The sequence below is a fragment of the Argopecten irradians genome, unplaced genomic scaffold, assembly GCF_041381155.1.
Source record: "Argopecten irradians isolate NY unplaced genomic scaffold, Ai_NY scaffold_0017, whole genome shotgun sequence".
Lineage (NCBI taxonomy): Eukaryota > Metazoa > Mollusca > Bivalvia > Pectinida > Pectinidae > Argopecten > Argopecten irradians.
Genome location: NW_027187484.1, coordinates 848,430 through 862,002, shown reverse-complemented (window position 1 = coordinate 862,002; position 13,573 = coordinate 848,430). Strand labels below are relative to the sequence as shown.

The 13,573-nt window shown below is 35.0% G+C and overlaps 1 protein-coding gene across 1 annotated transcript; it reads right to left on the bottom strand.

Moving 5' to 3' along the window:
• Positions 1-394: 394 nt before the first annotated feature.
• On the bottom strand, positions 395-11,666 carry LOC138311296 (uncharacterized). Its single transcript, XM_069252728.1, has 4 exons — positions 11,636-11,666; positions 8,535-8,656; positions 2,007-2,099; positions 395-1,142 (listed from the first exon to the last, which is right to left on the bottom strand). The coding sequence occupies exons 1-4, from the start codon at positions 11,649-11,651 to the stop codon at positions 984-986; spliced, it is 390 nt and encodes a 129-aa protein (XP_069108829.1). The 5' UTR covers positions 11,652-11,666; the 3' UTR covers positions 395-983.
• Between the last annotated feature and the right edge of the window lie 1,907 nt (positions 11,667-13,573).

Below are 13,573 nucleotides of genomic sequence, written 5' to 3'. Positions count from 1 at the left end.
TAATCCTGACATGGTCCCAACCAAGTGTTCTTAAAAACACATTTTGAATTTCAAGGATGGGCGCAAAAGTCACCATTTTGAAAAACTTTTTATTTATATCTTTCCCATGTTACTGGTGCCGAGATTGGCCGATGACCATTAATTAGGTTCCATTCAATTTTGGGGTAGTTGCCAGGTTCTGACCTCTGGTCAGCGATTTCTTTCCACCTTTGACCCTGGCATGTACATAAATGACCCTGGCTGTTAATAAGACATAAAACTAATCGAATCAATTCTTTACACTGTTTTTGAACACGTCAACTGTGAGTGTACACAAAGTAGTTGTTAGAATGTTGAAGATAAATATGTGCTGTGTTTGTGCTAGGGCAGGGTAATGTGAGTATTGTTAGTGAGAGGGACAAAAAAAAAACCTATTGACTACTTTCTGTACACTTCAGTTGAGTCAAAATTTTAGCATTGAACACAAGTTGTACTGGGAACCATTGCATACACAATGTATGTACCTTAAATAACACCACAGTTGTATTACTGCATGTGTTCATTGTCCCTCAAAACCTTAAGTACCAATTTTTTGTCTTTTTTTCAGCAACGTACATGTATAAATTACAACCAATCAGAGGCCTCCGTATATCACATTGGCGGCCGATCTATCCGAAAATATGGTCATGCTGTTCGGCATCCCTTTAAAACCCATTTACCAATTTATACCAGAAAGTGGACCCTGGCAGCCATCTTGGAATTCCTATCTCATAAACCCTTTATGCACACTCCCACGAGTATGCATGTCAAGTTTCAAGTTTCTGGATAATCACTCCAAACCCTTACAGATAATGTTTACCTCAAACAACCTCATAGTTGTATCACTGCATGTGTCAAAGAGTGTACATTTTTGGGCGAGGGATTGGGGTTGGGACGATTATTGAGGGGTTACCACATCCTCAAGCAACATCAGTCCATGGACTTAACAAGGATATTACAGTACATCACATTACGTAATCCTTGTGCCAGGCTGGTGCCCTCCTCACACGGCCAGACCTACGGACGGACACAGGGGCTGGAGTGGGTGGTGTAGCTGGCTCATCGTCTGCAAGGCTAGGGCTATCCTCTCCTCTGCAGTCAAACGAAGCGGTGAAGTACACAACCTGCATTTCAGTAAACAAATAAAGGTGCATAATACACAATATTTGGTAGATATTCAAGTGAGAATCTGGCCTAAGCAATGATCAGATATGTTTATGTGCACATGGTTACTGATATCACTATTTGAATATGTAGACATGAAGGATAGGGAAGGCAAAACAAATTATTTTTATTTATTTGCATATCCCATTGTATAACAATACAGATATTTTGTGATCCCGAGTTTAGAATATCCCTATTCTTCATGTATCCCTACAGTACACTGTATATGAAAAGGTATCATTTCTATTGTACCTCGATTGGTGATATTTTTACAGTACATAAATATTATGACATTTTCTAAGAAAACCACGACTCAAAACAAATTCTCCAAACATGAAAATTTTGTTATGTTTTAAACATGAATCCAACTGATTGCCTACTTTACAGTAATATCAGATTGGTGTCAAATAAATCTAATTAAAATACAGATCCTTATAATCACTCCGTTACATAGCAATAGAGAAAATTCACTTCCCAGATTCTGGAAGCAGCAATTTGACTGGACAATTTGAATGGTTACCAGAACGTGACCCCTAATGGGATGTTGTCAGATCCTTATCGAATGGAGTGATACATGTAATAAGGATATGTATTTTAATCGTATTGGTCTGAAATTGGAGTTCTAATTGCACAGAGAAAACTGTATATATGTTAATGTATGTATGTGTACCCAGCCTGACCACATGATACATGATGTATGCTTTAAGATGACACCATTATCTGTCTAGAAGTCTTTCGAGCTAAAATATTACTGTTAACAGAGAACTTTTTTCACAGTAGAGAATAACATATTCTACACTTAGCGTTAAAATGTAACATCTTACCACGGCCTCCGACAGAGACAGACGTTGGCTTACCGCAACAGCAAGCGACGTTGCTGCTCGGCTCACCAGGCTCAGGCCACGGAAGGACACAGCCTACAAGAACAAGAGCAACAGAAGTTCAGTAATCAAATAAACAACACACAATATTCTGCAATTATTTAAGTAAGAATCTGGTCGAACGAATTGATCAGGTATGTTCATGTGGATAAGATTAATTGATATCAGTAAAAGAAGACTAAGTGAATAGAGAAGTTGGGCATAATCTACCTTAGGGTCATATTTTAAATGTTTACATTATCATGAATTATATTTTGTGATCCAGAGGGTAGAATGTCACTATCATTCATATACACAGTAGCTCGAGATACTCTTGCCCTGACACCAGACTTAGACATTATGACAGATAGATGTCTGGTTTAGGGCCAGAGCGCACTGCTATATCAAAACGTGGAATAAGCCGACACTGTTTGGTATCGGGCCAGGTCATCCCCGATTCAGACTGACCACCGAGAAGCACCACTAACCTTAGTCTATTCAACAAATGAATAATTTATCTACCCAAATACAGTAATCCGTCGAGATTAAAGGCGATTTACATACTTAGAGAAAATGGCAACGACAACAAGGAAAATTTAAAGTTTTGGAAAAGAAACTTAACTGTATTGACACAAAAGAATGTGCATGTGTTATAAAATGGATGGATACGAGTAGATAAATTATTCATTTCAAAGATCAGAGCCAAAATTTATACAAGTTCTGTTCCACTTCCCCCAAGGATGTTTGTGGCATAATTTGGTTACAATCCATGCACAACTCTAGGCCAAGTAGCGATTTATAGGATTTACCTTTATTTACAAGTTCTGTTCCCCTTCCCCAAGGATGTTTGTGGCCAAATTTGGTTACAATCAATGTAGAACTGCATGACTAGTAGCGATTTAAAGGAAATGTTGACGGACGGATGACGGACGCCGCGCCATGACATAAGCTTCGGGCCAGTTATATGATTATATGCATTAATATTTAAATATCTCTATTTAATTAAAGAAATCTCTAATTAAAATATCTTTATTCAATAAGATATCTGTAATTTAAATAAAGATATCCCTATTTTAAATAAAGATGTGTAATTTGATTAAATACAGATATCTCTTTTTCTACTGAAAATAGATATCTTCTTTTAAATCACAGATATCTATTTCAAATTCTTGTCCAATCAAAAATAGAATTTTCAATAAAAATTAAAATATAGATATCTTTAATTGAATTAGAGAATATTTGAAATACAGGACTATCTCAATTTGAATTTAAGACATCTGTATTTGAGTCATTCTCAGAAAAGTTCCAAATTGCTGTCTTTTCTATATATTGACAATAATTGTCATTTTAGAAATATTTTAATAGGAAAAGATTTATGTATGAGGCTTAAAACTGACTTTACCAAGAAACTTTTAATGCACTTTGTTTTGAAAATAACAATTATGTTGAAGTTTTTTTTCAATTCAAATTAGGTCAACCACAGGAAATGGGCTTGTCACCAGAGAAATTACCCAAATTCATACTTAAACCTGGCAATGCAAGTTAAAAAGTATGCATTTGAAATTTAAGAAAAACAATGAATTCTTTTTTTTTAAATTGCTTCTGAGACATTCCCCAGCTATGACAGTGTCATATCCAAGGAAGTGGCAGCCATTTTTCTTTTTGCTCTGCTTAGTTACCTTCACTGGCCAACCCCCTATATAAAGCACGGAACTTAATAAACGTGCGTCATTCCAAACAATTAGCTTGTCTCGGATACACATGCAACGATATGTTGTATTTAAAGGAACTACTAGTTAGTTCAAATTAAGATGTTACAGTTTATACTATGATGAAGAGTAGAAATGAAAATCTTTAAAAATTGAAAACTTCTGTGGTGTTTATATTGTATACTGTCCTTGGTGTTACGTATACCAAATAGTGATAAAATAGTAACACCATTGACAAATTTTGGTAATACCACAGAAATAAAAGAGTCACACAAGAAGAAATTTAACACACATTTTCATTTAATTGTTATAATATTTGATGTATATATCTTCATAGATAAAATACATTTCAAAATAATGAATCACAACTACAATCGGCAACAGTACCACCATATTTAGTCTTGGTAACAGTATGGACAAACATAGTAACACCACAGACAAGGACAAAGAAATACTGCTATTTTACTCCTTTTGTAACATTAGATATATTTCAAACTCTTTGAAATCATAGTATTTAATTGCACTGGTAGAACTTGAGAAGAAGTTCAAAATGTGTTTTCAAGATGGCGGCTGTGGTGGCCATCTTGGAATTTGAAAAAAAAAATTCAAATTATTGAAAGACCAAAATAAAATCTTTGTCTCAAAAGAATTATGTTTTAGAATCATTTTATATAATAAGTACCTGTATGCTATAAAAGTACAAGTATGTTGACTGCTGAGATCTATTATTTGTCAACTGATTACGGAGTATGCATATTAAAGTAATATAATTTATCATGAGCTATTACTTTGACTAATTAGTTTAAAATGAAATGAACAGTTACTAATTACATTAATAGATTTTAAAACAGGATATTATGGTATTTAAGTATGGTAACACTATGGACATTTGACCTTGACATGTGATCTAAATATAATATATGTTTCTGTCATAATTGGGAGCTTATCAATAATTACCAATGTTGTTTTTTATATCTACCATCTTTCTCTAAGTTTCTGAATTAAAATTATCCATTTATGGAGGCGAGTTTTTCAGTTTTCTTTATTATGGATTTGGAACATTTCTGATAATGACTCATTTTCACATGATCAATGCGAAGATTAATATTGAAACACAAAGCAACAAGATCTAATGGTGACGGGTGCTGTCACAAAAAGTTCCTCAAATCTCCACAGAGCCTAATTTGACAAGTAAGAGTGACCTCCCCTGAATGATGATGTGAAATTGTTTTACCGATAAATACATTTTATTTTGCAGAAATAGATATAGTGTTATATCGTTGGAAAACAATATCATTTATATCAGAAAAAATACAACAAAAATAAAAGTGGACCTAAAATGGTTCCCAGCTGAACTCCAAGAACAAGGAAGTAATATATTTTTTTTATGTGATTATGGTATTTTTCACTTTAAAATTTAGAATCTGATTTAAACTACATATTGAAACCGATTCCAGGCAAATTGGACAAGTGGTTAAATATCTATAAGCAGTTCAAATCTGAACAATGAAAGGCTGTGGTGGCCATCTTGGATTCTGGTCAGAAAAAATGAAACCAGTCGACACATCTGCAGGTCACTAGAAATAACCTTGTAAGTGATCTGACATATAGTTTTTGAGAAAAGTCGCGACGAAAAAAGAAGAACCAGAAAAATAAGAAGAATTTAAAAGAATAACAATAAAAAGATCTACATGTAATTGTGACGGGTGCCGTCACATAAAGTTCACAAAAGGGAAAAAATCAAGAGTTTTTCCAATTTGATGTTTAAATACAATTTTTTATTTCGTGTCAAAAAGAAATATCACGAATTCAAATAGAGATACCTGTATTTAAAATAAGAATATCTGTATTGCTACAAAAATTAGAGATATCTTTAATTGAAATTAGAGATACAAAAAATGTATCTGTTTTTTTAATAATTTTTAAAGTGTTTAATTAGACACATCATGATTTTTAAATAGAAATATCTCTAATTCAAATACATTTATATCTCTTATTCAATTAAAGATATCTTTATTTAAATTAAAGATATCTCAAGTATCATTGATAGTACGTAATGACAGATGCAATGAGATCACTCTCAAGTTGTTACTTAAGGTATTTATTACTTTCTGATAAACCAATGTTGCACGTACCAAACATTTGCTAAATAAATGTATTAAAGCTAAATTATGAAATAATACTGATAATAAAACTTTATCATAATATAAACTAAATGAAAAGTTTGAAAATAAGACTTAATTATTTATTTATTTATTTTATTAATTAAAGTTTTCATTTTGTTGATAATCAACAAAATGAAAAGTTTGAAAATACGACTTAATTATTCATTTATATATTTAATTATTATTTAAATTAAACTTGTTTTTGTTAACTTTCCCTAGATATAATTATTGATTTTACAGATAGAGTCTGCAGTATATGCTAACAGTAGGTAGCTTCTTAACAGAAGTAATTAATCAACACACTCGCTGGTTTTGTCCTGAGCAATTAACCAAATACAATCTAGACTCTAGACTACATGTAACTACCAGAAACTCAAAGGCAAGAATCACAGGTAGCCGACCATTACCTGTATGTTTTTTGTGTTTTAATCACCTATCTAGGTGTAGTGCACTACTAGTTTACCTGTAGTTTAAATGTTGTGCACTACTAGTGCACTAAGGGTAAAGGTTAGCTTACATTCATATACACTGTAGTTTATTGTCTTAAGATAAGTAAAAAAATGGATTAGGCACAAGTTATTTTAACTTATGTGAAGCCTTCTTCAATCAACATTAAATACAAGTGATGGCATACATTTATACATTGTATAAGTTTAATTTAGCATATTATTTACATAATTACAAGATATACAATTATTATGGTTAAAAGATTCTACTGGGCTTTGTAAATGACTGCACAAATTCAAATAAATAACAATTTATTTCCAAAGTCAAGTTTTCATTTCCATAAAGTAACAAATATAATTTACTTCTATGTTTAGGTCATTAAACACTTGGACCATATCAGCATGGACAGTAGTATAATTCTGACATTCAAGAAAGAAATGGTTAGCTACAGCTGTGTTGCTACAATTAAAACACAAGTACAGTCTAGTGTCAAATTTACACTAAAGAGATATCGTTTAAAAGAAGAAAACGGTAGTGATTTAACATTATCATCTGAGTTGATTAAAGGTGGATTTTATTGTAGTAGAAGGTCGATAATTTTGGAATTGAAAAGTTGTCCTTATTTTTATAGTGTAAAGATTATCAGCTGGTCGACTGAATTACCATATATGGAAGAGACAAAAATCCTGTGCGAGTTATCCCCCTTAATTGTAGTCAGATCTAAGAAAAGTGTTATTTTATGAATGGGATTCGTTTACTACCCATAGTAACGTGTAGTAATTTCAGGAGGAGCTCTTTAATGAAAAACAGTTTGTAAATCTAAAGGAAATCAACCGTGTGTATTAATTTTTACATAAAGGTACCGAAACGACTTTTCATTGTGTCCCGAAACGACCGTACAATGTATACGTACCGGAACGTGATCATGACCGAAATGACCTGATACCATTTTCACCGCACGTCGTTTTCGGGAAATGTGGCGTCTATAGAGATACTAGCCAACCCAACAGTACTTATATTATGACAGGGAAATTACTTAAAGATGATTCGTCTGTTTTGACCTTCGATGAAGGTTAAGGTTAGTCCGCTAAACCTGCCTACAGTATATTATTAGGCCTTTTTTTTAAATTGCCTAATTTATATATTAGGCAAATCTTTTTTAAAAGGCCTATAATGATATAGGCAGGTTTAGCGGGCTAGGTTAAAGGGATGAAACTATTGATACTATGGCGACAAAAAGCCTAAAAAATCAGAAAATACACAAGTCCTCAATGTTTAGTACACATGCACTTATAAGTGTCATTATGCATATGCACTAAAGCATTAAAAGCAATTATTACAATAAGCCTTCATTGGAGACTTCCGAATCATTTGATAACTTGATGTAACCCTTCTTCATCCAAACATGCTACCAATTAATCTGATTAGAGTAACCTGAAATTCTGCGATTTTGAACCCCAGAAAGATATTTTTATCAACTCCAATTTTTTTTCAATCTTTGTCCGCGTGTTTATTTAAGGAACAGATTTTTATTTTGTTGATGTTATGAGGGTATAATGATAATGGAGCACGTGTAAATTATGTAACCCCGGCGAAGCCGGGTTACGCAAAATTTACACGGGTTCCATTATCATTATACCCTCATAATTACAGTTTTTCACGCAAATAAATATATTATTTATTCTCGCGACAGTTGCATATATCTTAATAAAATACCCATATTTCTTCTCTCTCGTCATCGTCAACGAATTCGATTGAACAAATGATTGGAATCGAGTCATTCATATGTTCCCGCCAAAAGTGGGGTCATGATCATGACCCGACGTTGCTACGCCAGCGACTATTCCCGTAACGATAGAATCGCCGCACGTGTTGTTCTATCATTATGCGCTGATAATGATAATACTAGTAAGCATGGTTATCGAGTCCATGTCAGTGCAAACTAAATATCAGAGAGCAACAAGACAACTTTGAACTTAGAATGGATCTAGATTTAGACCCCTACAATGGCCCCGTATCCCTAATGAACGTCTTAATATAGTTTCAGGACTCTCGTCTTTACTATAAAATATAACTATGTCATGTTATTGGAGGAAACTTTATCAGTTGTAAGAACTTGTGGCTAATCCCATGATTTTCTTGTTCAGACAATAAAAACTTAGGCTACATACCTTTCCGCGAACAAAAGCCTTGCTTACGCAGTGGAAAATCAATTCCATGGCGATGAAAAGGGCGGTGAAAGACTCCATATCTCGGATCGATGCAAAATGCGTGCGTATGGTCAAGAGTATCTCTGAGAAATGGGCAGAGATTTGAATTGAAATCAATGATATTCCTTTCTGTCACGTGACCAGCATAATAGTGTAAGGGCACATATCGGCTACTGAACAGTGATCACCCCACCACTTTACGCTCGTATGAGTCTACTTACATTTATATCACAGGGATCTGAGAATTAGTTACAGATCTTATAATCATGGACCCACCAGAATGCCCTAAGACCATTTTAGACGTTTTAGAGGTAGTACCATGTAGAGTATAATTTTCATCGTTTTTTGATCTAGACCTCTAAAACGTCTAAAAATGGTCTTAGGGCACTCTGGTGGGTCCATGATTATATAATCTGTAACTAATTCTCAGATTCCTGTGATTTATATTACGTGTAGGACGTATCCAAATCTAACTAATTAAATTGTTTAAGGACACACATCCTCGATATTCCATGGGTTACAATCACAGTCATTTTAATATGTATTCGCGAAAATAAAAGCTAGTAACCCCTGAAGTATCGAGGATGGAGGGCACTAGGCTATATCTAAATATATTTAAACGGTCGATAACGATCACTCAAACAAACGATTATTTAGATTATCATTAAACATGGGGCTCGTGGAGTCCACATAAGTTACTTTCTGATTTCTATGCTTTTGCTTGTGTTTTAATTAATATGACTTGGGCTAGGTTTACTCAATGAATGATGCATACAACTGTATGCCATGGAAATAGTCAAATCAATCAATATTTTATTTTAGTGTCACGCATCGTAAAAATATACAGCCATTGATAAAATAAATGTACAAGTAATTTAGAATTCAAGAAATAGTGCTATACAGCGGTAAAGTTAGCATTGTACAATTGTACCACAGGCGTTAAATGTCTATAGAGCAAAACGCCTGTGATTGTACATACACATGTGTATGCGACACTAAATAAAGTTTCATGAATCTTGTAATTTATAGTGATTTGATTCAATTCAATTTATTTTTCTCTTACGCGTGCCTTCAAACATCAAAGTTAATTCTATCTCTTTATAATGTACGCGTGCCTCCAAACATCAAAGTTAATTCTATCTCTTTATAATGTACATGGTATAGAGAAACATAGAGTATTAGACAGGTTGGGGACATTCCCGTATATGCGGGATAGTCCTGTATTTGAGGGATAACTTTGTTACAAAAATGCATGATTCTGTGAAATGAAAATGGATAAAGTCGTTTAAAAAATTGTATTTGTATATAGACATATATCTAAGGAAGACGAATTGTACAACCTTTTAAACAGAACTTCGATCAATTTTGTTGTGTAAATATCATCTTTGAGGAATTCTTTGAAAGAAATGATCGATTACTGATTGCAACGGAAAGTTCCACTTGATCCAATAGGAAGATTTATATAATTTCTGATCGAATCTTGCAATATGAGTTACCATGCCGCTAACTGACAGCAAAAGGTTGGTCAACATTTCAAGATATAAACACCGAGGACGGCTTTAGTAAATATTTAAGTTAAAAAATTCAGCAAACACAAAAACTCAAACATTTGTGTCTACCAAGGATTTATAAGTGAGATACGTCGTTGGTGTCTACGTAAGGTTTAATGTGTAAGGAGCAATTTAATCCATACAACATTATGTAGCCACCATAGACTCTGGTACTCCCGTCCATCCACATATGTAGCCACCATAGACTCTGGTACTCCCGTCCATCCATACATATGTAGCCACCATAGACTCTGGTACTCCCGTCCATCCACATATGTAGCCACCATAGACTCTGGTACTCCCGTCCATCCACATATGTAGCCACCATAGACTCTGGTACTCCCGTCCATCCACATATGTAGCCACCATAGACTCTGGTACTCCCGTCCATCCACATATGTAGCCACCATAGACTCTGGTACTCCCGTCCATCCACATATGTAGCCACCATAGACTCTGGTACTCCCGTCCATCCACATATGTAGCCACCATAGACTCTGGTACTCCCGTCCATCCACATATGTAGCCACCAAAGACTCTCGTACTCCGTCCACTCCCGTCCATCCACATATGTAGCCACCATAGACTCTGGTACTCCCGTCCATCCACATATGTAGCCACCATAGACTCTGGTACTCCCGTCCATCCACATATGTAGCCACCATAGACTCTGGTACTCCCGTCCATCCACATATGTAGCCACCATAGACTCTGGTACTCCCGTCCATCCACATATGTAGCCACCATAGACTCTGGTACTCCCGTCCATCCACATATGTAGCCACCATAGACTCTGGTACTCCCGTCCATCCACATATGTAGCCACCATAGACTCTGGTACTCCCGTCCATCCACATATGTAGCCACCATAGACTCTGGTACTCCCGTCCATCCACATATGTAGCCACCATAGACTCTGGTACTCCCGTCCATCCACATATGTAGCCACCATAGACTCTGGTACTCCCGTCCATCCACATATGTAGCCACCATAGACTCTGGTACTCCCGTCCATCCACATATGTAGCCACCATAGACTCTGGTACTCCCGTCCATCCACATATGTAGCCACCATAGACTCTGGTACTCCCGTCCATCCACATATGTAGCCACCATAGACTCTGGTACTCCCGTCCATCCACATATGTAGCCACCATAGACTCTGGTACTCCCGTCCATCCACATATGTAGCCACCATAGACTCTGGTACTCCCGTCCATCCACATATGTAGCCACCATAGACTCTGGTACTCCCGTCCATCCACATATGTAGACACCATAGACTCTGGTACTAACGTGTATCCACATCATTTTCATGCTCATTTTAGAATTAATACTGATTATGTAGCCACCATGATCGTAACTCCTTGTCATACAGCATATTTGTATATATATCCATATAACCCAGAATGAAGTATGTGTAACATTGTACATTAATGGATATCGAACCAGTGATCAATATGCCTAAGTGTACATAAATATGTAAAGAATAATATCTCCAAAACCACATACCTGTGTGCATGAACATCTGATCCCAGCCACCACTTTTTTACCAAATGAAGCTACATGTAACAATCTATTATCGTATGTATACAGCGTAGCTCCTTTTGTTTGATTGGAATTTTTACTGAAGAAATTACACATTACAACGCACGACGAGCACGCGTTACTAAACTGTTTGGAGCGCGTGCGCGAGTCCGTGCATATAGCTATATGATGTAGTACATGGCCGAGACCACAGGGGCTTGTTACACCCAAAGTAGAAGCGGGAGTTAATGTATTGAAGACTATTTAAAAATCTCATGAATATTTAAATGTTTCAAGAAGGTTGACGCCTTTATGCAATAGTATGGACACGCTACAATAATATTCTCAACATATATGTTAATGCCCGTGATATTAATGCTAAAAAGGGGAAGAAAACAATGGTTTTAAAAAGTTTCTGTCTAACATTATAATGCATCTATGAAAAGGCAAAAACTAGAAGCGATTCATTATTTTCGTTTTCATCCATATTAAAACAAATCTTTGAATCTACAGCAGCTGTACCACTAGGCTTAGAACATTAAACGTTATTCCACATCGCATGTTGTAGTATTTTGGGAACAATAAAGAAATAAGACTTTAAAGTTATATTTCATGCAATTTTCACTCTACCAAACTGTTGTAAAATATATAAGCCATGGGCTAGGAGGGTCCCACATGCACCCCCAAACCTCCGAACCAATATTTTTCTGAACACTTATATCACAAATAAATATACTAACATTGCATAAATTGGGATGAACTTCCGGTTATGAAGTCATCAAGATGGCCGTCATTTCGAATTTGCTAAAAGGTGTAAAAACAGTCATAACATTGACATTTTCAACCGAATCAGACAAATGAGGTATCAAAATGACAACAATAGATCAACAAATACATATCAGGACCAATGATCCAATATATATAAATACTTTATACGCAGGAAATGAAAAAGATAGTCCAAAGGTCCAATAGTCCGAAGGCCCAATAGTCCGAAGGCCCAATAGTCCGAAGGCCCGTTAGTCCGAAAATTAGTAAATATTGCAAGTGATATAGTTGTTATAATTAACGTATTTTGACGAAAACATTTTCGGCACTGCTGATCTGACAATTTCTATGGATGGTAAGTTGTCATTTCTTCATGGAGCATTGCAAGGTCAAAATTACATCAAAATTAAAAAAATAATAATAATAAAATAAAAAAAAATGATAAAAAAAGATGCTCCACCGCTGACAAATGGTATGTTTTTACTATCAAAAACAGGAGCAGACGATTAACTATTTTTCTTCAGTTACAAAAGTTACTTGATTTACACCTTTACCACCATTGAACAGTTAAAGCTTCTAATTTTACGTCAAGATAAAAATATGAAAAATAATTAATTAATCCCGAAAAAATTCCGTGGCACTATAGCCTATATGGAATGAAGTACTGATTGCGCATGCACCAAAGGCAATTTTTTTTAAATATTTTTTTTGTGTTAATTAGACATATATATATATACACGACTAAACACCAAATATTGTTTAAATGATGAATATCATTTATGCTCTGTCGGCGGTGGAGCATCTTTATTAATATGTTACATAAGATATCTCACGAGTATACATTACATGAATTATCTTACAAACATACAAACTTTAAGATGTCCGATTGTATCCTTATGTACAATGTATTGCATTAGGATTAACATTGCTCCATGAACAAATGATGTATATATAATCGAATCTTTCAGAAAAATTACCTTTACTATCCCCCGCGAATCGCGTTTGTGGGGGATATTGTTTTGGGCTCCGTCCGTCCGTCCGAGCTATAACTCAAAAGCCGTACAACGCAGCTCCTTGAGACTCTCTGTTTACATCAGACAAGTGCCGTAGATGTGCCTTTTGCTAATACGGACTTTCCATTTTGGGCATTTTTTTTCG

Excerpts from the sequence above, each read along its gene's own strand:
- LOC138311296 (XM_069252728.1), bottom strand. Across the intron at positions 2,100-8,534 it reads AGGCTTTTGTTCGCGGAAAG|GCTGTGTCCTTCCGTGGCCT; the intron begins GTATGTAGCCTA and ends TTGTTCTTGTAG. Across the intron at positions 1,143-2,006 it reads TGTCTCTGTCGGAGGCCGTG|GTTGTGTACTTCACCGCTTC; the intron begins GTAAGATGTTAC and ends ACTGAAATGCAG.